The following is a 27,788-nucleotide window of genomic DNA, read 5'->3' on the forward strand; positions in this document are numbered from 1 at the left end:
TGTGCTGTAGTCTGCAGGTTCACAGATGTACACACACACACACACACACACACACACACACACACACAAAATAAGTATAGTAAAAGAATATTTTGGGGTAGGGAAGGTGACACCTTTTTGGCCAATAGCTTCTAGAATATGCAAGGCAGATAATGCATCTGATTGCAGCCTCTGTTTCCAGATCAGAAGAACATTCTCTCTTTTTTTTTTTCTCTCTCTTTTTTTTTCGGAGCTGGGGACTGAACCCAGGGCCTTGCGCTTGCTAGGCAAGCGCTCTACCACTGAGCTAAATCCCCAACCCCAGAAGAACATTCTCTTCAATACTCTCCACCCATGGCCCAACATACATAAGCAACCCTTTTTTGTTCTTCATAAAGAAAAAAACCTCTTAATCTTATTAATTGTTACTAGCATGTATCTGCCTGTTGTCTGTACAAAGGTGTGTGTGCAGTGGTGTGTGTACAGAATGTTTGTGTGATGTGTGTGTGGCGATCTGAAGACAGCATTAGGGAGTTGGTAGAAGGAGCCATTTGATTCCTGGCTGGGAATTGTAAAAAGGAGAGAAGAGCTTGTGTCCCAATACGACCAGAAAACTTCCTGTTGAGGGGCCTAGCAGTTGTCTCTTTCCACCTTAACTTGGGTTCTGGGACTCAAACTCGGGTCCCCAGACTTGCATGGCAAACGCTTTTACACTGAGCATCTCACCAGCCTCCCACTAACTCCTTAACAACCTGAGTCCCCACCCTCACCTTGGAAAACAGCTCTCCAAGCCATCCCTGGCTGCCCCAGGCACGGCGGTGCTTCCTGTGTGCTTCCTTTCTTCTGGCCAGCATTTAAAAGGCTGGGAGACAAACACCGGGACATTTTCCATCTGTGTTCAGCCAGTGCGTGAGGCCCGATGGCTGAGCCGTTGAGCAGTCTGTGCCAGCCGCCTTTGATCTTTCTGTTTGGCCCTCTGGGACAGGGTTATGCAATGGCTGGCTGTGCTCCCTTGGAGCCTGGTTTGTGGTAATTTTGCCCAGACTAACACAAACAAGCAATGAGCACTGCAGGCTTGCTGGACCTGTTTCTGTCAAATGCATAGAAATCGCTGCCGTTTGGTTCATGGTCTGCTCTCCCTGGCACCCTATGAACACTTAGGCACTCTAGGTGCCCGTGCACCAAAAATTATAAAACCCGTCAGTCCAAATTTCCACTCTAACCCAAGACCAGGTGGAAGGCTGCCTATGGAAGTGTTTGTCTACAGTGTGCCCTATCTTGCCCAGCGTGCATCTTGTCACGTGCTCATCTGCCTTCCGAGTACGTGGTCCTGTCTTCAGACTTTGACTGCTTCTCTCCAGGCACGAGTTTATCAGATTTCACTCGTGAAGAGATGTGTGGCGCTGGGCCCTAGAAGGAGGTTTAAGAACTTCAGTGCTAATTGCTTTCCCCTGTCCTTTGGGTCTAGTGAGGTTGGTGGTACACACACGCTTCCGTGTGGCTGGTTTTCTTCTACCAGAATGATCACTGTGAAAGAAGCCTCTGCATCAGCACCTGCCTCCAAGTTCCTGCCCTGCTTGAGTTCCTGTCCTGACTTCCTTATATAAACAGGGATGTGGAAGTGTAAGCCAAATAAGCCCTTTCTCGCCAAGTTGCTTTGGTCACAGTGTTTCATCACAGCCATAGAAACCCTCATAGAAATGAGGACACCGGCCACGATATAACATTCAGAAATGATTCGGTAAAGAGTGAAGACTTTTGGTTTCATTTTTTAACAGTTTGGTATGTGTGTGGTGTATGCATGTGGTGAGCACAGGTACCCTCAGAGCCAGGAGCACAGGATCCCCTCAAAGCTGGAGTTACAGGCAGCTGTAAACCACCCAACAGTGTACTGGAGCCACACTCAGCAATGCTTAACCAGGGAGCCATCTCCCCGGCCCCAAGAGTGTATGGTGGATTGTGTGTGGAAAGAGCTGGGAGACAGCCGTGGTGATGATGCTTTGACAGCAGGCGACTCTAGGTTGTGGGGTCCGTTGGGTCCTAGTTCAACTCTTGGCAAACTTTAGATTTTTCTAGACTTAAAAGTTTAGACTAAGTGGGGAAAGACAGTCATTAGAAAGGAAAAGGGCTGCCAGAGAAACTGAGTGACTTCTCTAAGACAATTGCCAGAGGCTGAGGTCCCTCTCTCTGCCTCTTAGCTGTTCATCCTGCTCCATCTAAAATGAAGAGGGAGATAAAGGCTAGAGACCATTCTGTTGGAAGGACCAGCACAGCACACAGCCTTTTCAGGATTTGGCGAAACAAGTGAAGGACAAGGTGCACAGCACCACCTTGTGGCCAGATGTGCTCACCTCTTAGCCGTTGCCAGTTGCAAAGGCCAACTTTGCAATTACTGGTGTCTTTCCCACAGTTCTGCGGTTCTTACATGTTCCCGTTTGTGAAACACTGATTTCTGTTTATGTTTCTGGCCCTGTAGTTTTCTGTTATGGATTTTCAGTGGCTTTGGATAGACGAGCCCAAATAACAGATTTCTTCTCCCTAGAAACACAATTGAGTCTCAGGTTCTTTGATAGCCCCGAAGACGGAGGAAAGACTTAGTCTCATGTAGTTAACCAGGACCCATTTGCTGCCCAACAATAGCAGATCACTGGGATTTCTGACTTCCTCTTGTGAAAAAAAAAAAAAGGAACCTGATCTGGGCGCACCACAGCGAGAAGGCTGGGCTGTTGTTTGCATGTAGCAGAGACTTGGGGCACAGAGGGGTGGATCCGTCTCAGAACAGAACCAAGGGAAGGTTTTACTGTTTTCATTGGAGGTTACTGTCCATGGAAATTGGAGATATCACGGGAAGCATGGATTCCTGTGTATCTCTGTAGGGGCCACACTTAGCTTTCTCGGGTTGACCTGAACTGGAAGCAGGGCCAAAAATTAGGGAAGCTATCTGTTACTAATATAGCCCTGGCCCGACTGTGACAGAGGAAATTGGTGAGCTCATTAGGTTGCTATGGAGATAACAGTGGTTATCTTGCTTCCTGGACTCTTTGCTAAGAGGGTGGGTTTCTTGGCTGTGTGCTGTGGACCAGAGTTCTGGATCTCCATTTGGTGATGTCCTCCAAAGTGTGTCCTGGCACAGCACCAGGTGGCTGCAGACAGTGGCTGCCTAGATCACACGAAGTGAGTCAGGAACAGAGATCTCAGAGCCACATTTAGGATTCAGCCTTCTCCCTGTCTGAGAAAAGGACTTCCAAGCCTCAATGGACCTCCTTTGGACCCAAAAGCCATTGCTGCTTCACTGCACCCCGGTGTGCAGCTCTCAAGGGTTGGCTTTGTGCCCACTGATAACCTCTGGAGGTGGCTTGGAGCCATGAACAGGTGATTTGTACAGAGCACACTCACCACCTCCTTGTGCCAGCTACCATGGAGGAAGCTGGGAGGCAAGGTAGACACGGTCCCAGTTTCTCAGGACAGGGCTCTAGCTGCAGTGGGTACACAGCCTCACTTGAACCTTTTATTCCAGGCCCACCTTAGGCCTAGACTCCCCAGACTTATGTGCTGTTCCTTGTTGTCCAACCACAGGCACTTTGTGTGAAATGGTCCCATCTTAAGTTGCCCTGGGTGGACCTCGACTGGCTCTTAGACATCTCCTGTCAGATCACAGAGCTTGACCTCTCTGCCAACTGCCTGTCTTCTCTCCCCTCCATCATTCCTTGGGGACTGATCAATCTGAAGAAGCTGAACCTCTCAAACAACCACCTGGGGGAGCTGCCCTGCGTGCAATCATCGGACGAAATCATCTGCTCCAGGTGGGCCCAGGAGTGTGACAAGGCCCTCTGTGCCCACCGGTCAGAGTCACCTCCCGTACAGGGTCCTTGGTTGGATTTTGTTTTGGAAAACTAGCTTGTGGAAGTAGTTAAAGGACTGCTCATTCTAACACTAGCTCACAAGACCACAGCTATCGAGATCTCTGACCCCTTAGGAGCCAGAGAAGTCTGAACCGAGGGTCTGGGCTAAGATTGTACACAGCCATGCAGAGCTGTTTGTTCAAAGTACCCAACTGTGTCCTCCTCAGAATTAGAGGACAGTGGCTAGAAACTTCCCAGGCTGGTAGAAGTGTGTCCCCCAACAGAAATAACTGGGTGAGCCTGAGGAAAGTGTCAGTCAACTCAGCAATGTGGTGGTGCATGAACACTGGTCTCTGCCCGTCTCTCCTAGAGCCCTGAGCCCTGAGGTGGCCCGGGAAGGGAAGGACATCTGTCAATTACTTTTCTCATTGCTGTGGCTAAATACCCTGATGACTTACAGAAGGAAGGGTTCATTCTGACTCACAGTTTGAAGGAGACAATTTAACGTAGTGGGACAGGTATGGCTGAAGGGTCAGGAGGTAGCTGGTCATGCTGCATCTGTAGTCGGGAAGCAGAGAGACACAACTGCTTCTTGGTACTCAGCCTAGGACCCCCAACCCATAGATGGTGCCACACATGTTCAATGCCTTCCCATCCTAAGTCACCAGATCTGAACGGTCCCTCCAACACATGCCCAGAAGTGTTTGACAATCAAGATGACCCATCAGAGGACTGTACAGAATTTTTTTAAGGATCTGTAGCCACCAGGCTTCATTGCAGAAAGGACTTGAGCTGACTGCCATAGCTACAGCTGAGGCTGGCAAGATTTCCCAGTGGGTAGAGGTGCTTGCTATCAAACCTGATGTCCTGGAATATATAGCTGGCAAGAATGAAAGGGCTCCTGAAAGTTGTGCTCTGACCTCCAAGGCAGTGCCAGGGCACACCAGGATAATTTTTAAAACAAACTGGGGATTTAAATGTTGTGAGAGACAAGACCGTTGGTAAGAGCTTGAGGTTCGTCCTTGAATCTCATAAATGAGTTTTTTCAAACCCAAAATATAAAAAGCAAAGGCTACCTGCACAGGCTCCTTATCCTGGGTCAAATGGGTGGATTTGCAAGCCCTAAAAGCTTGCAGTCCTACTCCACGGGCTCTCGGCAGTCCCAGGGCACCGCTTGTTTTACATGGACGGAGATTTTAATCCTTGGATGTTCAGAAGAATCAGGAACCACCAAAGTCAGATTCCACTGTGGTAACGGTTAATCAAATGAGTAAAAGGGCCCCAGAATGATCCCACTCAGTTTTTAAACAGTGCGCGCAGAGAGAAGACACACACCTTGTCCAGCGAGAGATCTTTAAGCACCACTGTTACTCTTCTGATCCCTCCTCTCTGCCCCCAGGTTAGTTGAAATCGACATCTCCAGTAACAAACTGTCCCACCTCCCGCCTGGATTCTTGCACCTCTCAAAACTTGAAAGGCTGACTGCTTCCAAAAACTATCTGGAGCGGCTGTTTGAAGAAGAAAATGGTACGCGTCTCCGTCGATGACCCCTTGCCATTAGCCACTTTCTTGCTGGTGGGGCCTGGGATGCCTTTGACTGTGTGCACTCTTTTCGCCCCACAGCCACGAACTGGATCGGCCTGCGGAAGCTGGAGGAACTTGACCTAGCTGACAACAGACTGACGGAGCTCCCTGTCCAATTCATGCACTCCTTCAAGTCTCTCACCAATCTGAATGTCTCCAGGAACAACCTCAAGAGCTTTCCAGACCCCTGGTCCTGCCCTCTGGTTCGTACCACACACGCCACAGTCGAGTTTGTATGCTGCTCTCTACACCCTCGCATGTCTCCTTCGGGGTTGCCCGTGGCGTGCCTGCCTTATGCCATGGGTGTTCCTCCACATTGTAGCTGACTAGAGAGGCCCACAGCATCAGGCTGTCTGCAACAGTAACGCCTGTGAGCCAGTCCACCTGCTCGGGATTAAGGGACACACTGTAGCTACTACAACGTTTTGTAAAACAGCAGCTTGCCCCCTGACATGGGATGACACACGGGATGGGAAGGTGGCTTGCTTTGGTAAAGCTTCTGCACAGAAGCATGAGTTTGATCCCCAAGAATCCACAAAATAAAAAGGCTAAGTGTGGGTCTGGAGGGATGGCTGAGTGGGTAAAGTGCTTGCTGTGCAGACGTAAGGACCTGTGATTAGGCTCCCAGCCCCCGTATAAATGCTATGCATTTGAACGATGTGCATATAAATGCTATGCAAATATGGTGGCCTAAATGTAAGCCCAGCACCCAAGAAGCAAAGACAGGATACCTAGGGCGAGGCAACCAGCTAGACCAACCATACTTATGAGCTCTGAGTTCAAGGGAGAGATCCGGCCTCGGTAAATGAGGTGGAAAGCAACAGAGGGAGAGACTTAACATCGGCCCCTGACCTCCGCATGCACACATGTGAGCACATATACATACATACATGTCACACACTTTAAAAAGCCAGGCATGACAACACATGCCTATAATCCCAGCACTTGAGAGGTGGGGAGAGGAGAATTCCTGCAGCTGGCTGGTCAGCCCGTCTAGGCAGTTGATCAGCTCCAGCTCCCTGAGAAACCCTGTCCAGCATAAAAGATGGTGGGGAGCGATTGAAAAGACACCCAACATTGACCTTTGATCTCCATAAGTACATATATGTACGCATGCCAACCCTGATACATGCATACATACCAACAGATGCCAAAGCGGGTGCAGCGCTCCCGTGCATTGAGAAATGAGAAGACGCAGGCGCCCGTCTCCACGGCTCTGCAGACTAAATGAGGGTTTTGTTTCTCGGGAATCTGGCTAGTTGTAGCGGATGAATGACATAAGGAATATTTGGGCTTCGTTTCTGTTGGTTTCAAACCAAAGAGTAAGCATTTCTAGTTTGGCCGCGTACTTGGGGAAAGCAGTGTCCCTTTCAGAGCGTGGCTCTGAATTGGCCCATTATTGCCCAGGACAATGGCCAAATGAGATAAAGGAAACTGTAAGCACATTGTCTCCCCTAGGAAACTCTGTCTCCGCCCCTGCAGGACAGGGCAAGACGGCAGACACGGAGAATGGGAAGCCTTCTTCTCACCCTGCACTGTGGCCCCAGAGCCCTGTCCCAGTAGCCTCTCCTCTGACATCAAATTTACAAACAGACCTCTGGGAAGCACCACACTCAGAGGCCTACTTACTATTCTCCCCCTCTCCTCCAACTCCTAGAAATGTTGTAAAGCCTCCAAAAATGCTCTGGAATCGCTGCCAGACAAAATGGCCGTCTTCTGGAAAAACCACCTCAGGGACGTGGATTTCTCCGAGAACTCTCTGAAAGCAGTGCCCCTGGGGGTTTTCCAACTTGATGTGAGTCCAATGGCCCTTCATTTCTCACTGTCAGCAGTAGTAAGAAAAATCACTTGGGGGCCGCAGGGAATTTATATGCCTTCTCTGAGTTTGTAAGACACGCAAGGAGAAAACGCGAAGGCTAGGTTCAGCCATCAGAGACATGCACGGTCTTAAGCAAAGACAGACGGGGGAGAATGTTCAGCAGGGAAGAGCTGTGCCAGGGAAGGGCTTGTTTGCCTGGGTTAGTCAGCTTTTTATCACTGTAGCGAACACCCCGAGACAACCAGCTTCAGTGTGAAAGGGGCTTGTCTTGGCTCACGGTTCGGGAAGTATCAGTCCGTATATACATCTACCATGTTGTTTTAGTGCTTTTGGGGCTGTGGTGAAGCAGTGCATCATGGGAGAACAAGCTGTTCACCTCACAGCCTCACAGCCTAGACCTAAACTAACAGGGAAGCAGGAGAGGTATAGCCCCAATATCTTCCTCAAGGGCACCCCAGCAATGAGCCTCTCCCAGGCTCCAGCTCTTAAAAGTTCCTACCAGTAACTCCGAGAACCAGAGTAGACACCTTTATTGTTCCTTTAACATGTGGACCTTCAGAGAACTTCCTTGTCAAAACTCAGGACTTCCTAGTAGAACTTTTGATTTGCTTTTGTCTATAGTGAAGAATTAACCTAGAGCCTCACGTATAGCTCAAAAGGGCTCAACCACTGAGCTCCAGGACCAGCCCTTCATGTCGAAACTTTGAAGCTTGCCAGACAGAGACTCCATCTGGCCTCCAGAGATCCCACTGAGCACCACAAACTTTGTACCTAGAGCAGTGTTTCACGGCCTACCTGGGGTCTTCAGGAGGCTTCGAGGCCCTGTGAGGCCCAGAACAAGGGATTGCTAAGTGTTCTCCAAAAGCATTAGGGAACTCCTGTAGGGCCCGGTGGTCGACTCATGGGCCACACTGCCTGGAAAATGTGACCATGTTTGAACACTCAGATACAGCCCTTAACCTTCCCAGACACGCTGCTCAGATCATCCAGAATACCAAGAGACAGCAAGCATTCCTTCAGTGTGCACATCTCAGAAAAGAGGGGCTATCAAGTCATAGACCCCCCTAAGCAAACACGGGACAAAGGAAGAGACCCACCAGTATTCACTCACGGCTAGGAGAAACTGGAGTGCTTCTGAATGGCCCAGGTCACTGGAACCCACAGAGGCTGGCTGGCCATGTGCTCTTCCCATTCATTTACCACGTCCCTGTTCTGAGTCCGTCTCTCAGCTCTATGTTCCGTGAAATTCCCCTGGTCTCTTTCTCCTCACTGGGAATTGAGCAGGACTTCATATCCTGGCCCAAGCCCTAGGCTAATCACTTGGGGAAGCTTTTTATAGAAATGCAGAGGGTGGCAACCATTCTGGCCGAAGCCGATCATGGCATCAGCCCTTCGATAAGGGAAACCAAAGCACATAAGGGGCCTAATGTGGTACAGCCATGTGGTGGGCCTCTTGGGCCTGACGACTGTATTGGATCCGTGATGATGTCACCAAGAGGCAAGGTATGTCCCTGTTGCTCTATTAAAGAAAGACATTCTCCGAGTGAGTAGGGGCCCCAGTAGGGTTGCATACAGCAAGGCATGGGGATGAATTATGTATGTGGAGATCCCATACTGTACAACTGAGCTCACTCCGTGGGCCTGCAAGTAGCAAGGCTCACAGGGATGAGTCCCCCATGTGGAGACCCCAGGAAGCCCATACTGGACTCATGAGGACATGTGGCTAAGGCAGATCACCCATTGTCTTGTTGGCTCTCTGGAGCTGCCCAAGGAGGAAGTACCCAGTGTACTCTCTGTACTCCGGGAAGACACCACTAAACCATGACTCTTAAGAATCTTGGCCTCAGGCCTTTACGCCCCTTCTGGCCTACAGTCCTCATTGGCCTTGAGGGAAAGTCCAAATGCAGTGTTCATCTCTGCCTGAGAGGATTTGGGGAGTTTCGTAGGTAGAAGCAGGCTGGGATCGTTTGGCTGTTGACTGGTCATGACTACTTCTCCCTTTCCATGTTTAGCATCATCCCTCCCCGCTCTCCTCCCTCTTGCAGGCCCTCATGTTCTTGAGGTTACAGGGAAACCTGCTATTGTCACTGCCACATCATGAGAAGTGGACCTGCAGACAACTCAAGACCCTGGACCTCTCCAGAAACCAACTTGGCAAGTAAGCAGGGGACCTCTTTATCCCTGATGTATATAGAACCGCGGATGGTGCCCCCATGCCCCCAGATATGTGTGTAACTGTGTTGAGCAGGAGGTGAGGAGCCAGGCTGCTGTATCCCACTTAGGGTGGAATGAAATTCTCCTGGGACAAAACCATTATGGAGGCTGCAGGTCTAAGGCCAGGGTGTCATCGAGTCCGGTGTCTCCTGAGACCTCCCTCCTTGACTTGTTAAAGCATCAAGGAAGTGGTGGCGCTCGCTTTTAATCTCAGAATTTGGGAGGCAGGGGCAGGTAGATCTCTGAGTTCGAGGCCAGCCTGGTCTACAGATGGAATCCCAGGACAGCCAGGGCTACACAGAGAAATCCCATTCTGAGTAACAGATAAGAAAGTGGCCATCCCCATACGTCGCCATGATCTTTCTCTTGACTTTTTTGTTTTTTTATGGACACCATCCTTATTAGACTAGGGCCCATCTTAAAGAGCTCATGCCAACATAAGACTTTCTTAGAGACCCTGGTTGATAAATGTCCCTTATTCAAAAATGCTTAGGATCAAAAGGCTTTCAAGTTTTAGACGTCTCTGGGATTTTTGAAGTATTTGGTTATATCCCAGACATCCTGAGATGGGACCCAAAGCTAAATACACACTTACATGTATGTCATGTGTCCCCACCCACACAGCATTTTTGGCACACCCGACGTAGCTCTGAGGTCAGGTCTGGAATGTTCTCCTTTGAACCACACCAGCACTCTCAGGGTTAGCCTTTTGGTGGTGGTGGGGGGCTGGATTCTAAACTTTTGGATTAAGGGTACTACTGTGTGACTTCTCCTGGGGAGAAAGGACCAAACATGTTTCCCCTTATGGGACACTTGGTGTCAGAGCACAGGCGCAGTCCCACCCAGTTCAGCTTGAAGAATGGATGACTGTGCTGGGGTTACTTTCAGGACTCTGGGTGAGTCAGGGGCATCCCAAGCATAGGTGCCAATCCACAAACGCTGCATCCTGCCCACCTCATAGGCAGCTTCGCCAAAGAATCTCTTCTTCTCTGACAGTGGCGTTATACAGTGGTTCTGTTTTATGTAGTCAGAGGTAATACACTCTGTGTCTTTGTCATGCGTGGCCTCAAATTTCTGAGTGTTCTTTTTCCCCCTCCACAGAAATGAAGATGGGCTTAAAACAAAGCGGATCTCCCTTTTTACCACCAGAGGGCGCCAGCGTTCTGGAACTGAGACAGGTTTGTGCTGGGTTGGGGAGACCTTGAGACATTTGTTGGGCTTTCCTTTCCCTTTCCCCATTGGAATTACAGAGATGTTCGTGGTCAGCTGAAAGGTCTGCCAGTGTAGATGGTGACTGTTAACACATGTCCCTTGTGTGTGTCTCCATCTGGAGCCCAACAATGCTAATAGTTATCTGCCACGTACAGAGAACTGTCTTAAACTCTATACACAAGAGTCTCAGTCCTCACGGAAAGTAGGAAATGTAATCTATGATGCTCATGAGGAAACTGAGGCTTCACATGGGCCTCACTCATCATAGACCGGTGGTTCACAGGATAGACAGTTCCTCACAGGCTGGAAGCCATTTCAGGGTGCATCTGTGGTTGGGTCTGAGAGTACCTGGGCTTTCTAACTTGCTAGCAGTCACCTTCTCAGTCCACATGGTGGAGAGTCTCTCCTAACAGGATTCTTCCATCATGAAGAGCTTACCTTCATGAACTCATGTACACCTAACTGCTTCTTTCCAAAGATTCTGTCTCAGGATGGAGGGCCCGGGCTTCTGCATCAACTCAGTGTTCTTGACTAGTTCTGGTTCATGTGACAGAGCCAGGCTTCTACACAGACTGTGGGAGTCCACCTCTGGGGCAGGATCAATGCTATCCAGTCCTTTCTGCTGTACTGACATCTTCTGATAGCCATCAGAGGCCACAGCCACACTGGCCACAGGCCAGTTGCATGGGGATCTTTCCAGGGCTCCAGAAGTAGAACTTTCCCTAAAGTTTATGTTCTTTTCTTTCACAAGGCTAGTACGGGGTGAGCAATTCCTTGGGAAAAACATTTTGTCCTTCAGGGAAACTCTGCCATGTGGTAAACAATCAGGCCTCCTCTGTGCATATACATGCCTGTGTGCTTGTGTGCATACATGTGTGTTTCTATGTGTGGGTATCTGTGTGTGTCTATGTGTATGTTTCTAGAGGACATGAGGAAAACTTTTAAAAGCAGACTGGGAAATCTTTTTCATTTTATTTGTATACATGGTCTCACACTTTAACCTAGGCTAGCCTGGAAATTCACTCTGGAGCCTCAGTGGCTATCCTCCTGCCTCAGCCTCCCATGTGCTAAGATTATAGGTGTGGGGCACCCTGCCCTCGAAAGTCATTTTTTTAAAAGCCCTAAATATTGGCTTTGCAAAAACTAGCTAATTTTATTATGCAAAAGCCCTTACAGACAAAGGCTTACTGCAAACATTCTGAGAATTACTTTCTATAGACATCACTGTGACACAGATTGGCACACAAGTCCCTAATATGCAAAAATGCTTATGATTTATAAGCTGTGAACATGACAACCTCATAAGAAAAAAATTGGCAACAAATAATTGAGTTTGGAATAATAGATCCAGACATTCAGGAGACAGATACAGAGATATATTATTGTCATGGTAATAGGAAAGTGCATTTATAAATTTTCATAATGGGGCCTTTTTGCTTTGTTTTGTTTTGTTTTCCTGGAGGCAAGTCTAGAACCCAAGGCCTCGGGCATGCTAGGCAAGTAGCCCACTGAGCAATCCTTCAGCGCAGCTGGGCCCTTTATAAACGAAGGCCCCTCAGCCCTGGGGAGTTGAGTGCAGATCTAGGGATCTCACTTGGAAACAAAGAGAAGCAAACACCATGTCCTCCCTGGTGCCAAGTAGGACAGTGGACAGGAGCATGGGCTGGGAACAATCACAGCCACTTGAACCACTTGCTGGTGGCCAACTTTGTGTGCCCTGCCTTCCACTCGAACATGTGGGATCCTTCTGGGACCCAGGGCAATGACACCGGAAAGTAGTCACATCGATTAGTGGGGTCAGCAGCAGGCTATGGAAACGACTACATAGGGAGGTGAAGCTGCACAGCGAGAGACTCAGCGAAGTGAGCTGGCAGCCAGTTGAGGGCACAACCTGAAAGGCTCCCTAGCAGAGGGAGTCATGGCATTGGTAGATGACAAAGACCTCCTGAGTTTTCAATTGCGTCTGGAATGTTGAGGGCCACCCCTGAGTGAATGAAGGCAAAGATGGCCTTGCCAACCCTCGTTCTCAGTAGCGTCCTTCTCTCAGGGAGGCTGACCCTGGGGTAAAGAGTTATCTATAAAGGACGACTTGTTTGCACATGGACAGTTAAATTCCAGGGTGGTTTACGTACATTCAGTCAGTCATATTTGTTCAGTTGCCTTGTCCAAAAATAATTTGGATGATCGTTTTTACGGTAAAATTCAGACGAGTGGAGTCGGTCATAAATAACTTGAATAAATAACAGCTCATAAATACCTCGAGCTGTCTTCTCTCCAATCCAGTTTCCACCGTTTTCAACAGTTGGCTGGGGGTGTGACAGGTGTTGCCTCCGTTCTGAGACTATTCCCCTCATCCGTCACTTAAGGAGCCTTCATAAACACCAGGGTGAAACTGCAGACTTGGCCAGCCCCATGGCCAGCTGCTCCGTGTTCCCTTGCTGGGCAAGAAAGCACACCTTCTCCCATTAGCTGCCCTCCCAGGAAAAATGTGAAGCCGTTTCATTGGAAGGGGGAAAGAGAGCACTTTTGAACATCTTTCTACAGGGCAAGGGCTGGGACAAAGTCGCCTTGGCAAGCTTGCGGCAACTTTATTTCCACAGCTGCAGGGAATCCTGCTAACAGCCCAGTGAGCTGGGCAGGGTTTCCTAAGTGTTCATCTTAGTGGTCTGGAATCATCTCTCCCAGGACGTTCTCTGAGGCCAGGTTACCCTATGACCATCAGTACTGCTGCTCCATGGGTGATGAGATGCTAGTCACTGAGGGAGAGGGAGGGAGGGGGAGGGAGGGAGGGAGGGAGGGAGGGAGGGAGGGAGGGAGGGAGGGAGGAGGGAGGAGGAGAGAGAAGTATCTCGGTAACCCAACATGATTTCAGCCCTCCAAAAGAATGTAGCCTTCTCCATCCTCTACATAAAAACAATGTTGCCTTCTCCATCCTCTACATAAAAACAATGTTGCCTTCTCCATCCTCTACATAAAAACAATGTTGCCTTCTCCATCCCCTACATCTTCTGTGACTGGCAGAGCATCCCAGCAGGGGACTTGGAGGCAGTGCATGCATCTTGGATTCCCTGATTTCCAATGCCATATCCTGTCCATTATCCTTGTTTGTCGGAGGAGGGAGTAAGGGGAGGATAAAGGTTGCTCAGAGACCCTGCTGTAGCCTAAACCCCTGAATCCCATTAATGTGCCTTCCCGAGCTCTGTATGACATTCTTTCTCTACACAAAGGCTCTGGTGCTGTGGAAACGGCAAGTGTGACGTGATCTTAATGGTAATCTCATAATTAGCCCCATGAATGAACTTGCTCGAATACTAAAGAGATGGCTGGTCTCTCGAGTAGTAACATCTTAAGCAACATTAAAAAGCAAAAAGCAAACAAAAAACCTTGGCCCCTAATATTTTTCTTTGTTGATTAGCACGGGGGTACTACTGCATATTTTAAAACAAAGTGAGTAGTTGCCCTTCTAGTAAGTTCTTTCTCTAGAAGTAACTATGAGTTTGTGTAACATGGATGCATGTATGTGTGTCCGTTCATGTGTGTTGTATGTGCATGCACGCATGTAACACTCATATGCTAGGGTAATACATGTGTGCATATCTGCAGACATTTTCTGTCACACCATTAAGCCATTTTAGGGACATGGTTCTGCAGCTGGCTTTTCCAAGTTTTCAGAAACCACCACATTACACACATACATGTGACCTTCACTGTGCTTTGTAAGCATTGCATGTTCTTCCAGTGTTTAATCCCCTGTGGACATATAGCAATGAAACATGTGTCACTCTCTCGAGTCTATGCTATTGCAAGCAGTATGTCACGGAGTGTCACCCTCTTGGTCACATGTGCACAAGGGTGTCTAGAGAATTAGAATCGACAGGTCAGGGAGATAAGCATTGTTGGTTTCCCAACATGCTCTCCAGACATCACAACCATTTGCATAACACCTCCACACTGTAGTCGGCTAGAACCCTTCAGAAACATGATCTCTTTTGACTTTTCTTCGCAGCGTCCGTGCTAGAATTCCCAGCTTTTCTAAGCGAGTCTTTGGAGGTCCTTTGTCTGAATGACAACCATCTTGATGCAGTTCCTCCGTCAGTCTGCCTGCTGAAGAACCTCTCAGAGCTCTACTTGGGCAAGTAAGTTGGTGTTGAGGGCAGCAGCCCTGTGAGGCAGAAGTCTTTCCTTTCATGGAGAGGGACCAGGCAGAAGGCCCATCTGAGAAGCAATAGCTGGGTTTCCAGACTGGGTATGGAAGGCAGAGGGAGGAGGATGGATAGCCATAGTTTGCTGCTTGACTGAACGACAGCGAGGAGAACAGTTACATCCCTGACCCCTTTGTGTACTGAACTTTATGGTGTGCCAGGTCCTTCCTGTCAGGCCTGAAGCAGCATGCAAAACTTGAGTGCCATAGAATGTGTTGCCTTAAGGTTGAAAATCTAGAGTCTTGTAAGAGGAAGTAGCAGCCATCTTAGTAGTAGTAAAAGAGTGGGGTATGTGTTGGATGGGGACCCAGTCTGAAGCTGTGGGGACCCACAAAAGACAGCACTAATGTTATCATTCCTGATGCTGCAGGGGCCATGGTGGGTTTAGTGTTTTAATGGAACATTGACATTAAGGCCTAAGGCATGTGCCTTGGAGTGGAGCTTGACAGTGGTCGCCACAGACTGGGAAGGCTTATGAGAGCCATAAGCCTGTGTCCACGTATGTGTTTCCCTCACGCTGACTTGTTCGCTTCAGTAACCCTGGTCTCCGAGAGCTCCCTCCGGAGCTAGGCCAGCTGGGAAACCTCTGGCAACTGGACATTGAAGATCTGAACATTGGCAATGTGCCTGCAGAGGTCAGGAAAGAAGGTAGGGCCTCCTCCGCTCTGTCCCACTCGCAACCTTAGAAAGATAACTGACGTTCCCTTGGTGGGTTTTAAGAATGGAATTAGTAGGTGAACAAACCCAATTCCAGCCTCACGGTTTGGGGAGATGCTGAGAAACTGGCCCCAACACAGCAGCTACCCACGGTGACATGATTAAAAACCAGTTAGGTAGTAAACTATGCCAACTAAGGCGGCCCAGATGTCATCCTTGAGTCCTGACTTTCACACTTAAGCTTTGGGGTGGTTATTATCGTCCCTTCCCTCTCTAAGACCCAAACATCTTTCCTTGCAACTTATAGAAATGGTCCCTTTGGGATGGAACTTGACCTCATAAAAAGGGGGGTGCCTTCCCTTTCTACACCATCCGGAGCGCCCACTCTTTTCCTCCTCTGACTTCTCACAGGCCCAAAAGCAACGCTGTCTTTCCTGCGTGCTCAGCTGCGCAAAGCGGAGAAGTGTAAGCTGATGAAGATGATCCTCGTGGGCCCCCCACGCCAGGGCAAGTCCACACTCCTGGAGATCTTACAGACAGGGAAGGCCCCGCAGCCAGCACACAGCGAAGCCACTGTCAGGACCACCAAGTGGGAGCTCCAGAGACCAGCAGGCTCCAAAGCCAAGGTGAAGAATGGTGGACACGCAGTCCCTGTGGGCGGGAAGGACCTCCCCGTGGGCTCTTCTCTGTTCCCCTGGAGATCCTGGGCCTTCTGAGTCCAAGGCCCAAGATGTTCTGTGCTGCTCTGGGCCAGCTCTTGCCAAGAGCGACAAGTCTGTTCTTTCCATGACCTTGCTGTCTTTCTATCAGAATGGAGTCAAGGCTCTTGGCCAGGGGCTCTTGACCCGACTGTCTGTTGGATTCCCCTGCGGGGTTTTTAATGAACATTTTCTCAGGCTTCAAAGCTGGCCTCGGTGACGTAGACTCATATAGGCGAGGGTGGGGCTCCCCTGGGACTAAGAACAAAATACCACGAAGGCAGTGAGAGATACCTCAGCATCCGAACTCCCTTAAAAGCAGAGCAGGAAGGCACCCCAGGATCCACACCCCCTTCCTGATGCCTGCTTTCATTGAGTTTTCCAAAAGTCCCAGTAAATGCTTAAAATGAATTTTTCACCAACATGTTCATCATCCTCGCTTCCACTCAGGACCAAGCAGGTAGAAGTAAACTTTTGTTTTTTAACCTTTTGAAGCAGAGAAGAGCCTGTGGGGTCTCAGGCATGCCACTCATGCTAGCTACTGTTATGTTGTGTTAGGACCAAAGTATGATGACTCAGGGATGACTTAGAGGAGAGCATGTGTACTTCAGCTTGTGGTCCCAGAGGGTTGTCCATGATGGCTTGGCCCCTTGTATTGAGCAGAACATCATGACAGTGGTTGAAGTGTGTGATGAGGACAGCTGTTCACATCATGGGGGACAGGAAGCAGGCAGTGACAGAAAGTGGCCAGATAATATTCTCCCAAGAACCCGCCTTTAGTGACCTACTTCCTGTATGTATGTCTTACCTCCCTAAGTTCCTAGAACTTCCTGAGATTTCACTAGCAGAGGACCAAGTGTTCAAGACAGAGACCTCCAGCAGGCATTTCAAAGTCAAACTGTAACAGCATTCCATCCAAAGAACACACAGAGAGCAGCTCTACCCTGACTGCCAGACATTGCCACACTTATCTGTCACACACGTGATTCTGTCTGCCTGCGATAACTCTGGGATCCAGGGTAGAGAGAGGTTTACAGGGCAGAAAGCTGAGAAGCCATGTCCAGCTGGGGCATGGTTTTCTTCTCCAAACCCAGAACAATGAACGGTACATTTGACTGCAGAGTTTCTCCCATAAGACTCCCTTCCAAATCAGGGAAATCCAGTTTGAGCAATGGAGCCTTTAGGTTGAAGGTGTAAGCTAACGCACGGTGGAGCTGGTCCTCTTAAGAATGGGGATCTTGGGACCAGAAGGACGGGTCAGTGGGACAGCCTGTGCTGAGCATGGGCAAGGCCATGAGTTCAATCCCCAGCGCCCAGAATAAAAATAAGAACAGGGTCCTGTCTTCTGGGTTCAGAACACGGAGATAATGAATACCAGGCCCACTCAGAGCAGACAGGGAGTGACTAGCTGACTCACGTCTGAAAGTTCTCTAGAATAACCAGAATCTTCTACAGTCCCCTTGGCTTTGCTGTTTTGACAGTGAGTCAGTCACTTTTGCTCCCAGCTGCTCTTCAGTGAATAGGCGCCCAGGCTTGAGGGGTGGACCGCATGAAACCCCCCCTTCACATTAAAGGCTGTCGCTGCTCTTGTGAGCAACGAAGCCCATCCCGCTCTGTGCGGCTGACCTTTTGCTGGCTGAGGACAGCTGTCTGCTTCATCTTTGTACAAAACCAGGTCAGCATGCTGTCTATGCCTTGGAGGCCAAAATGCTGCCTCATGGAAATGACTCCTGGCTATGGCTAACTGCAGCCTCGGTTTCTCCGCCAGCTCTGAGCTCATGCAGTGATAGAGAGACCATTTACACAGCCTTCCTGGCAGTCCAGTTCCTGTTGTTGGATTCTCACGTGGGAGAAGTTTCCCATCCTCGTTGGTGGGCTCTAACCTTTGACCTACACGAGTTCTGGGACGCCTCCTCCTCCATCTGACCCTTGCACAGAGGGTGGGAGCCATGATGTCAAAGTGGGGGCCCTCCTGCAACCAGATGTCTTCCAACTGTGGGAAGCCTAAGATAACTAACACGACAGACCATGATCTCCTCAGATACCCTGCTCTGTTAGCTTCAAATAGAAGCCCCCAGACGTCTACCTTTGTGCCGCTGGGCTGGATTCCCTGGTCAGGATTGTTAATTCCTAAGACATGCCAGAGCCTGGATGTTTCCCATAGCCATGACAAGTTTGTTTCCAGATCCATTACAAGTTGTACATTTTATTGTAATTTCCTTGCCTCCGTGGTCACTCAAATGCCCCTTTCTGTGTCTTATTGTTCAAGTAGGTTGAGTCCGTGGAGTTCAACGTCTGGGACATCGGGGGCCCTGCCAGCATGGCCACAGTCAATCAGTGCTTCTTCACAGATAAGGCCCTATATGTGGTGGTCTGGAACCTGGCCCTGGGGGAAGAAGCTGTGGCCAACCTCCAGTTCTGGCTTCTCAACATCGAGGTAAGGAGCCACCCTCTGGAGCTCAGGTCCCAGCCTTCCACAGTTCTGTGGTCTGAGGTGCTGTGCGGATTACAGCGAAAAGGGACCACACAAGGAAAAGACACTATTCTTGTTGAAGGGCTCCCCCCAGAGGGCCCAATGTCTTCCAACTGTGGGGAGCCCCATGACTTGGTTCTTGGTTGATTTTCACATCAAGAACCAGAGGCCTCCTAGGCCTGAGGGCCCAGTGTGCTTGCCATACCCTTATTTACCTTAAACCCAATAACCTTGTGCGTGCAAGGCAGGCAGTACTCCCTCTCCGTGTAAAGGTGCCATTGGCTTCTCCCTCACAGGCTTCTCCCTCAGGTAGACAGAAGGACCAGGTATCCCTCTCCATGGGCTAAACACATTGCATGGAACAGATCAGTTCATAAGAGTCCATACCCCTCAGTTCATAATGGACCCATGATCTTAGAGTCCACAGGATGGTGGCTGAGCATGGACCACTAACATCCAAGGTTGGCACACTTGCATGTTGAGGAAACTGTTCTCCACTCTTTATTCAGAGCAAAGATACAGGGCTTAGCTGTGGGGTTCTGTTTCAGGCCAAGGCCCCAAACGCCGTTGTGCTGGTGGTTGGGACACATCTGGACCTTATTGAAGCTAAATTCCGAGTAGAGAGGATCGCAACACTGCGTGCCTACGTGCTGGCCCTCTGCCGCTCACCATCGGGGTCCAGAGCTACAGGATTCCCAGACATCACTTTCAAACACTTGCAGTGAGTATCGCCTACTCTCTCTCTTGCCACTACAAGACGGGATCGCTAAGATCCCATCCTGCCTGGGATCTGTCACGTGTATGAGACAGGCTCCTCTGGACAGAGGGTGGCACCCTGAGCAGGGGATGACCCATTGGATGATTAGAGAGAGACAGGGTCTCCAGACTCCATAACTGTCCTTCCTTCCTTCCTTCCTTCCTTCCTTCCTTCCTTCCTTCCTGGGCTCTCTCCTCCCATCAGGGCCAGTGCCAAGAGCACATAGCTCCCCTGGAACGAAGACACGTGAACGTGAGCACTGTCCACAGTACTTTCAGATCAAGGACCAACATCCCAGTCCTTGTGTTGGCTCTAACTAGATCTGAGACAGCTGCTGCATCTGAAGCAGCTGCAGAGTGTGAGGCAGGGTGGTCTGGTGCTGAGGAGAATGGCTACCCTGGCTGTGTTGCTCAGTTAACCTCTTGTCAGTGGCCACCACCTTGCCAGGGCTGTGACGCTCAGACCATGCATCTGAGGCCCAGTAACGGAAGTGAGAATCCCTGAGCAGACTAAATGGGTGTTGCTTCAGCTACTCTTGGATTCCCTCACTCTGGGTGTGATGGCATGGGTGCTGGGACACAGGTCAGGATGGCCTGTCAGCCTGACTCGAATGCAACATCAGGATTTGGGGTGGGGCGGACTCCTGGTATGCCCCAAGAAAGACTTGGAAGGGTCTTCAATAGCAGGAGTGCTGGCTGGTTCATAGTCAAAGCCTCAACAAGCATATATCTTTCCAAGCTAACACCGTTGGGAAGCCCAGTACCTCTGGGCCTTACTCTTCCTCTGTGAATTCAGTCTATTGGGAAGACAGACCAAACTGGCATGCTATAGGACATTCAGCATGGGGCTGTGCACAGAGAAAAGCCCCCAAAGCCTTCCTATTCTCTCTTTTAATGACTTCTCGAGGTTTGTCACCATTTGGGACAAATCTCCAGGGAAACTGGGATGTTATGCGCCCTGAAGCAAAGAGGTGGTATGTCGATTGAGCCCCCGTGTTTGCACATACAGCGAGATCTCCTGCAAGAATCTGGAAGGGCAAGAGGGGCTGAGGCAACTGATCTTCCATGTCACGTGCAACATGAAGGACGTGGGCAGCACTATCGGCTGTCAAAAACTCGCCGGCAGGCTGGTGAGTGTCCCCGCACGCAGTCAGGTCAGAGGGTCCTGCTTCCCACTACTGGGATCCACGCTTCTGTCCCCTTTTGCTGTAAGGCACATGTCTGTGTTTAAGGTCAGTAGTTCCAGGTGGGAGCAGGGAAGGATCAGTGGCTCTCACAATAGTCCTGGCATGACTAGATCTGCTGTGACCTTGTACGCTTGTCCCCCACCTGAGGTGGGGCAAAGCCATGCTCTGAGCCGTGTTTGCAGTTCGAATGCCGTAAAGACATGTCCTCCGGTCCTAGGACCATAGAGTGGGATGATAGTGGGGAGTTTTGGTGCAAGTGACACATACTCCTTACACCTGAGAGGCCCATCTTTGCCCCACCTGTACCCAGATCCCCAGGAGCTACATAAGCCTACAGGAGGCTGTGCTGGCTGAACAACAGCGCCGCAGCCTGGAAGATCAAGTACAGTACCTGACGGACAGGCAGCTGGAGCAGCTGGTGGAGCAGACGCCTGGCAATGACATCAAAGATTATGAGGACCTGCAGTCTGGTAGGCCAGGAGTGGGTACCCAGGGAGCATTGGTATATGGGACCGGAAGGCTGGCAGAAGGTGGAGTGAGACACCTGGGAGGCTCTTGGGCACCACATCTCCACCTGGACCCTCAGCACAGCAGGCTAGCAGGTTTACATGACAGCGCTCAACACCTCCTGGTGTCTGCCTGCCTACCTGCTGCCTCCCTCCACTTCTCCCTGCTGCCTCCCCTCCACCTGCCCCTTTTCCACTGGACAGAGAACATGGCAACTACCCTGCAGAGGACGCACGTAGGCACAAATCGAACTGGTCACCACCCTCCAGGACCTTGGTCCAGGAAAATAACTAGGTTAAACAGTTACAACCAGTTTTTACTGCTCATGGTGGTTAGCATCCAAAATGTCACTACAGCTAGCTACTGCATTGTCAGATACAGACCACTGCTCCTGGTGAAAGATAAGGTTAGGTTCTTGCCTACTTCTGATCACACTGTCATCAATGAAGCAGTCAATGACCTTGTTTCACACATGCCTCTATTCTGGTTTCCTTTCACTTGTTGTGATAAAATACCCTGACCACAGAAACTTAGAGGAGGAGAGGGTTTACTTGGCTTACAGTTCCAGGTTCCAGGCCATCACTGAGATTAAGTCAAAGCAGAAATCCTGGAAGCTCGTCACATCACATCCATAGTCAAGAGGAAAGAGAGACAAACAGACTTCTGCAGGCTGATGGCTCAGTTTCTTGCTAGCTTCCTTCTTTTTTTATATTATTTAGGATTCCCTGTCTAGGGAATGGTGCCGCCCACAATGGGCAATTTCAATTAATAATCAAGGCAGTCTCTCACAGACCAAACTGATGTAGATCACTCCTCAATTGAGATTCTTCTAGGTGATTCAGGGTTGTATCAAGTAAACAAGAACTAACCAACACGTATATCTTATTTAATGACTTAACAGGTATTGCTGAATTATTATTAGCTCATGCAGTGGCCTTTATACAGTTTCTGCTTCAACACTGTTTATCTAATGCCATAGTTTCTCTATAAATCCCAGTCTTGCACTTGGAAACACTAGACAACCTTTTAGCCCTGTTTTTGAGGGTCATTTTAGACAGCAAAATTATCCCAGATGCACAAACATTTTAAACATGGCAATAAATAGACCATAAAAGGGACACTCACGGGATAAGAGCTCAGTTAGGAACATGTACATAAGACAACGTACATTTTTCACGCAGCTCAGCAGTGCCTACGGGGAACTGTGAAAGCGGGCTCAAGTGTTGCTTTCGGAGGATCACGAGTAAATTTCATCAAGTGGTGAAATTTCCAGATACTAAGTCTGAGAACAAAGACTACTTGTAGTTGCCTGGCCATCAGCTCAGGATATTGGCAAGAGTCACAGAATGTCACTAGGCTCCAGCTGCCCACCATCCGATGGGCCTGGCATGCCAGAAATATTGGCTTCGTCCTGAGTCCCCTTGGGTCCTTATGTGGTTCTGACACAACTTCCTCCCTCCCTCTTTGCAGCCATCAGCTTCCTCATAGAAACCGGAACCCTGCTGCACTTCCCAGACACGAGCCATGGCCTAAGGAATCTCTACTTCCTGGATCCCATCTGGCTCTCTGAATGCCTGCAGAGGATCTTTAATATCAAGGGCTCACGGTCGGTGGCGAAGAATGGGGTGATCCGAGCAGAGGACCTCAGGATGCTGCTGGTGGGGACAGGCTTCACGCAGCAAACGGAGGAGCAATACTTCCAGTTCCTCGCTAAGTTCGAGATTGCCCTTCCGGTTGCCAATGACAGGTAAGTCCACAGGCTGGGCTATGCTGAAGAGAGGAATGGGGTCTTGAGGATACTGGAAGCCTAAGATTTCCAGGCCTACTACTACCAAGATAACTAGCTCCTGGGGATATCCAGTTGCTCAGTGTAGGACAGCAGGAGGGTAGACAGGCCCCACATTGATGATCCCGTATCTGGTGCCATGGGCTACTCTTGGGGCGGTTGGAAGAAATCCACTTATTGAAATCAGTTAGAAAAATATGCAAGAAGAGTTCCCCTTGGAGCAGATCTTGGCTTGGTTATATGATGAATGAAAAGAATCTATGACACGGACACACGTCAGTTACAGCCTCAGAATGCACTTTCAGATCAATAATGGCACTGAGGGTGGCTGGCTTGGCAGGCTCAGACCTGGGCCTCCCCAGTGTCACTCCTGGAAGGCTGGTGTAACACTTGGAAGCAGGACCAAGTCCCCTGCTTTCTCTTCTCTGCTACCTCATCTCACTGGGCACGTCATGCACAAGGCCCCAAAATGTCCCTATCATGTGCTTCTTACTCCACTCCTCCACTGTGTGACCCTGTCTTCTGCTTATCCTGAGGACATCCATGGTTTATTTCCCGATGAAAAGATGGAATAGAAGGTGCTATAAATTCCTTCATTGTAAATGCTAGGCCATCCCCAGCCGCATAATGAAATTTCTCACCATCCTACTCTGACCCACATGGGACATGACTCATCCTTTGTCCAGTGTACCCCATACTGTATAAGCTACCCCCTTGCTAAGTAGCCACCTTGGTTATAAACTTAACTGTCCTGATATGGCTTTGCTTACATTTAATCCCTGAAGCACAAAGGTACTGATGTTGGAAAATTATGGCAACATGTTGTTACAATTGTTCCATCATTGTTTTATTATATAGTGTCTTTTGTTATTTGGGTAATGTGGTGGTTTGAATACATTTGGCCCCCATAGACTCATCCACAGGGAGTGATAATATTAGGAAGTGTGTCCTTTTGAGAATAGGTGTGGCCTTATTGGAGGAAATGTGCCACTGTAGGGGTGGATTTTGACGTCGTATGAATAAGCTCCTCCCAGGGTAGAAGAGCAGTCATCTCCTGGCTGCCTTCAGATCACAAGATATAGAACTCTCAACTCTTCCAGGCCCATGCCTGCCTGCACACTGCCATGCTTCCTGGCATGATGACAATGGACTGAACCTCTGAACCTGGGACTCAGCCCCAATTAAATATTGTCCTTTATAAGAGTTGCCTTGGTCATGGTGTCTCTTCACAGCAATGGAAACCCTAAGACTGGTATTATTTTCTTAAAGCCCATTTTGTCTGATTTTAAAATAACCACACACCAACTTCTGAAGGCCTTTTAGCCTTTAATTCCAACTGTGCTCCCTTCCCTGAATTCTTTTATTATCAATTTATCTGGGTATTTCTATTACAACAGTTATCTTATCGACAGGGAATTATCTAACACAATGATCTCTGGCTTAAATGGGAATATACCTAGCTCATACATATAGTGTGATTAGTTTTATAGTTGGGTTCAAGTCTAGTAGCTAATCATTTGTTTTATTTTTATAGCATTTAGTTTGTTCCTTTGTTTTGTTCTACCTTCTTCTGGGTTAATCACTTTCTCAGCCTTTCTGTTCATCCTACCTGTTCTAGATGCTGTCTTCCACTAGGTGTTAGGATGCCCATCCTTAGTAGTGTCTTCTCACATGCCTCTTCCCCACATCACCCACATTACTCCATGTCAGCACTCAACTTCCTGGGCATCACAACTGCCAACACCCCAAACCCTGCAATGGGCCCGTGAGAGGGCTGAGGAAGGCACATGGGAACCAGAGCTCTGGTGGCTACCCCAGTCTCTAGAAGATGTCCTGGCATGGGTCTATTCACTTCTGGGTTTGATGCTGATATGGCCATGAGGCAGCAGCTAGTGCCCAAAACCCATAGTCCTTTGTGGTTTATCTGCCATAGAACACACCACTGTGCTGTACCCCACTCCAGAGCCCTACCATAGTACCACCAGAGACGTCTAGGAAGCTGGGCTGGTCTCTGGAAAGCCATTCTAGAGATTCTGCTGGTGTAAACTGGGTATCCATGGAGACAGCCTGCTTAGCTGTACGGGGTTGTGGAGGGAGGTTCTCAAGACCTTCTAGCTCCCTTATGGAACCATGAGCAGAGTCCTAAAGAGAGAACCCTCGAAAAGGAATTCAAGGTCCGTGGTTTCCAGGAGACACAATCTCGGGGCAGACTTTTTGGTCCTGTAGCTCGTAGAGTATTTCTGCTCCTTCTTCAGTGTTCCCTGAGCCTTAGGTGCAGGAGTTGTGCTGTAGATGGATCATTTGCAGCTGGGCAATCTACAATCAGTTGTCTCTGCATTCTGACCGATTATGATAATAGTCTCTGTCAGCTGCCAGGGGAGTTTCTCCGATGTCAGATGTGAGCAACACTGGTCCGTGAGTATAAGGATGAATTTTAGAATACAGTTGGGAGATTCTCTGGTCCATGGACCCTATACACATGGCACACAGAGATGCACACAGGCAAAAAGCTGTATGCATAATAATAATATTTTTTATAAGAGGAAAGAATCCAGCTGCTACCTCTCCTGGATACCCTGTGCCTGCGCTACGCCTGCCCCCTCAGCTCACAACTTACAGCACGTAGTGGATGTCACTTTCCAGATGCATTTGTAGGGAGGGACTTCCCAGCTGTCAGCTCTTTTAAATGACAGCGGACAAGCACGCCGAGGTCACGCAGTGATGCAGCGTTTTAACGATGACCATGTGCGCTTGCGTTCTCATAAAACATTTGTTTTGTGCGAAGTCTCTGTGTTCTAAATTTTAAGGCCGCTGTGTTGTTTTAATTAGCCAAGAACAATAAACAGCTTCGAAGACCAGAAACAGTTACCCTGACCCCAATATCTGCGTTGTCCCCAGAGCCGTGCAGCTGTATTTGTTTTCCCTCCATCAACCAAAGTCGATGTTAAGTGATTGCACAACCACAGCCCAGTTTTCTGAGAAGCAACTTCGATTTGCTGCGTCTAGCATTTTTACGCCTTTATATCTTTTCCCTCTGCCTCGGTCTAGCTTCTCAAACTCTATAGGGAGGGCCTCTGGCAAGCTGAGCCTTGTCAGCAGAGGCCTTCCCACAGTCCAGTCCAGCATCTGCAAGGAGCAGGGTGCTGTAGCAGATCTCAGGCTGTGATAATCAACCTCTTCCCTTGTGTGTTTCAGTTACCTCCTACCCCACCTCCTTCCATCCAAACCCGGGCTGGACACCCACAGCATGCGGCACCCAATGGCTAACACCATCCAGCGGGTGTTTAAGATGAGCTTCGTGCCTGTTGGCTTTTGGCAAAGGTTCATAGCACGGATGCTGATCAGCTTGGCTGAGATGGACCTGCAGGTAGCGTGGTTTCTGAAAGGGGAAGGCATGGGGGTGGAAGAGCTTCTTAAAGCACACTGTTGGAGGAAGGCTACATCCTCTGTGTTAGTGAGACCTGACTGAAGGTTGCTTACCTGCAGAGATGTAACTGATGCAGTGCCAGGAAGCAAACTTAGCATGAATCCGTTGTCCTTGGCTAGGAATGCCAAGTTTTTAACCCGTCTTGCTTAGACTACTCCCTCCTCGAGTTAGTTAGCCATTTCCAAGTCACTGTGAAACTTGTTCTAGCAGAAGCAGGGTCCCCCACAAAGCCACCATGGTTTTGGTGCAGCAGCTATGATCCGGACCAAGAACTAGGATTTTAAATCATGTCCCTGACATCATGGTCTTGCTACCCTGGGTATACACTTTGACTCACCTGAGAGGAACCCATTACTGACAACAACCCTTCCCAAATCACCCAAATTTGCAAGCTTGGTTGTAAGCACCCACACCTAAGTATTGTGGTAAGGGCAACTTACTGGAGTTGGTTCTCTCCGTTCCTCTTGTAGGCCCCAGAGATCGAACTCAGGTGGTCAGGCTTAGCAGTGAGCATCTGTACTAAGCCACCTCACTGAGAACCTAAGGGTTAGATACTCCTCCCATGCCCAGCCTTCATCACTCGGGCTTTGTAAAGCTCATGGTGATACCACTCTACAGCCAAGCTTGGAATCACCATTGGAAAAAAAAATCCCTTTGCTTTGGTCACAATGAAGAGCCAACCCATGGCTTACATTCTGTGGGTCCAGTCAGAGTTATGGAGAGGTGGCCAAGCTGCCAGTCAACAGTAATTTCCTGTAAGACAGTCCCACAGAAGTAATATTTGCCTAGAGCAGTAGTTCTCAAAGTGGCGTTCACAGACCAGCAAAATTACCTCACCTGAGCTCCTGTGAGAGATGCTCACTGTCAAGCCCCAACTCCAGATTTACCACCTCAGAAACTTCAGGATGGAGTCCTGCTCTGTTGTTGACAGGACCTCGGGGGGTTCATGCCACACTCTACAGTTTGTGAATCTCTAATGTGCACTCCGACTGTTGAAATGTTGAAACTTTTTGACATTGATCTCTGCTTGAGTTTGCTTTTGCCACCCTCTAATTAGAGCGCCCTTATGGAATTATAACTCCTTGGCTCGGTAAAGATGGTCTTTGATCGTCCCATCTTATGGGAGGAAAAATAAACAAAAGAGGATGAAAATCAATCAAAACCGTTGCAGCCTGTGTTGTGGATGGCGGGGACGTGGCGGGGGTGGGTGGGGAGGATGTCCCTTTATGATGTCAAAATGGTTCACTGTCTAACCGTGTGCTGGCACTGCCTCTCCTAGGGTCCCCTCTGTCCTCTGCCCTCCATTTGAACTGTGGCCTGCTGTGTTCTAAGTGGGAGGTCGATACCCCCCCCACCTCACACTGTGGGAGGCTGAGGTCATGGGGAGGGGGGTGGGCTGGGAGGGAGCACCAACAGCATGTCTGGCTGAGAAATCAGTGCAGGAG

General features: G+C 49.3%; 1 protein-coding gene across 1 annotated transcript in view; it reads left to right on the forward strand.

Annotated features, from left to right (window-relative positions):
- Lrrk1 (leucine rich repeat kinase 1) overlaps window positions 1-27,788 on the forward strand; it is a 126,049-nt gene that overhangs the window by 74,018 nt on the left and 24,243 nt on the right. Inside the window, exons 6-20 of the mRNA XM_032893448.1 lie at window positions 3,556-3,782; window positions 5,221-5,348; window positions 5,445-5,608; window positions 7,063-7,200; window positions 9,270-9,382; window positions 10,540-10,616; window positions 14,657-14,786; window positions 15,388-15,500; window positions 15,921-16,135; window positions 18,480-18,644; window positions 19,229-19,401; window positions 20,446-20,566; window positions 20,934-21,093; window positions 22,601-22,877; window positions 26,112-26,283. Coding sequence (XP_032749339.1) covers window positions 3,556-3,782; window positions 5,221-5,348; window positions 5,445-5,608; window positions 7,063-7,200; window positions 9,270-9,382; window positions 10,540-10,616; window positions 14,657-14,786; window positions 15,388-15,500; window positions 15,921-16,135; window positions 18,480-18,644; window positions 19,229-19,401; window positions 20,446-20,566; window positions 20,934-21,093; window positions 22,601-22,877; window positions 26,112-26,283 — 2,373 coding nt within the window. The remainder of the gene's footprint in view (window positions 1-3,555; window positions 3,783-5,220; window positions 5,349-5,444; window positions 5,609-7,062; window positions 7,201-9,269; window positions 9,383-10,539; window positions 10,617-14,656; window positions 14,787-15,387; window positions 15,501-15,920; window positions 16,136-18,479; window positions 18,645-19,228; window positions 19,402-20,445; window positions 20,567-20,933; window positions 21,094-22,600; window positions 22,878-26,111; window positions 26,284-27,788) is intronic.

The sequence above is a fragment of the Rattus rattus genome, chromosome 2 (assembly GCF_011064425.1).
Source record: "Rattus rattus isolate New Zealand chromosome 2, Rrattus_CSIRO_v1, whole genome shotgun sequence".
In the NCBI taxonomy this organism is placed as follows: domain Eukaryota; kingdom Metazoa; phylum Chordata; class Mammalia; order Rodentia; family Muridae; genus Rattus; species Rattus rattus.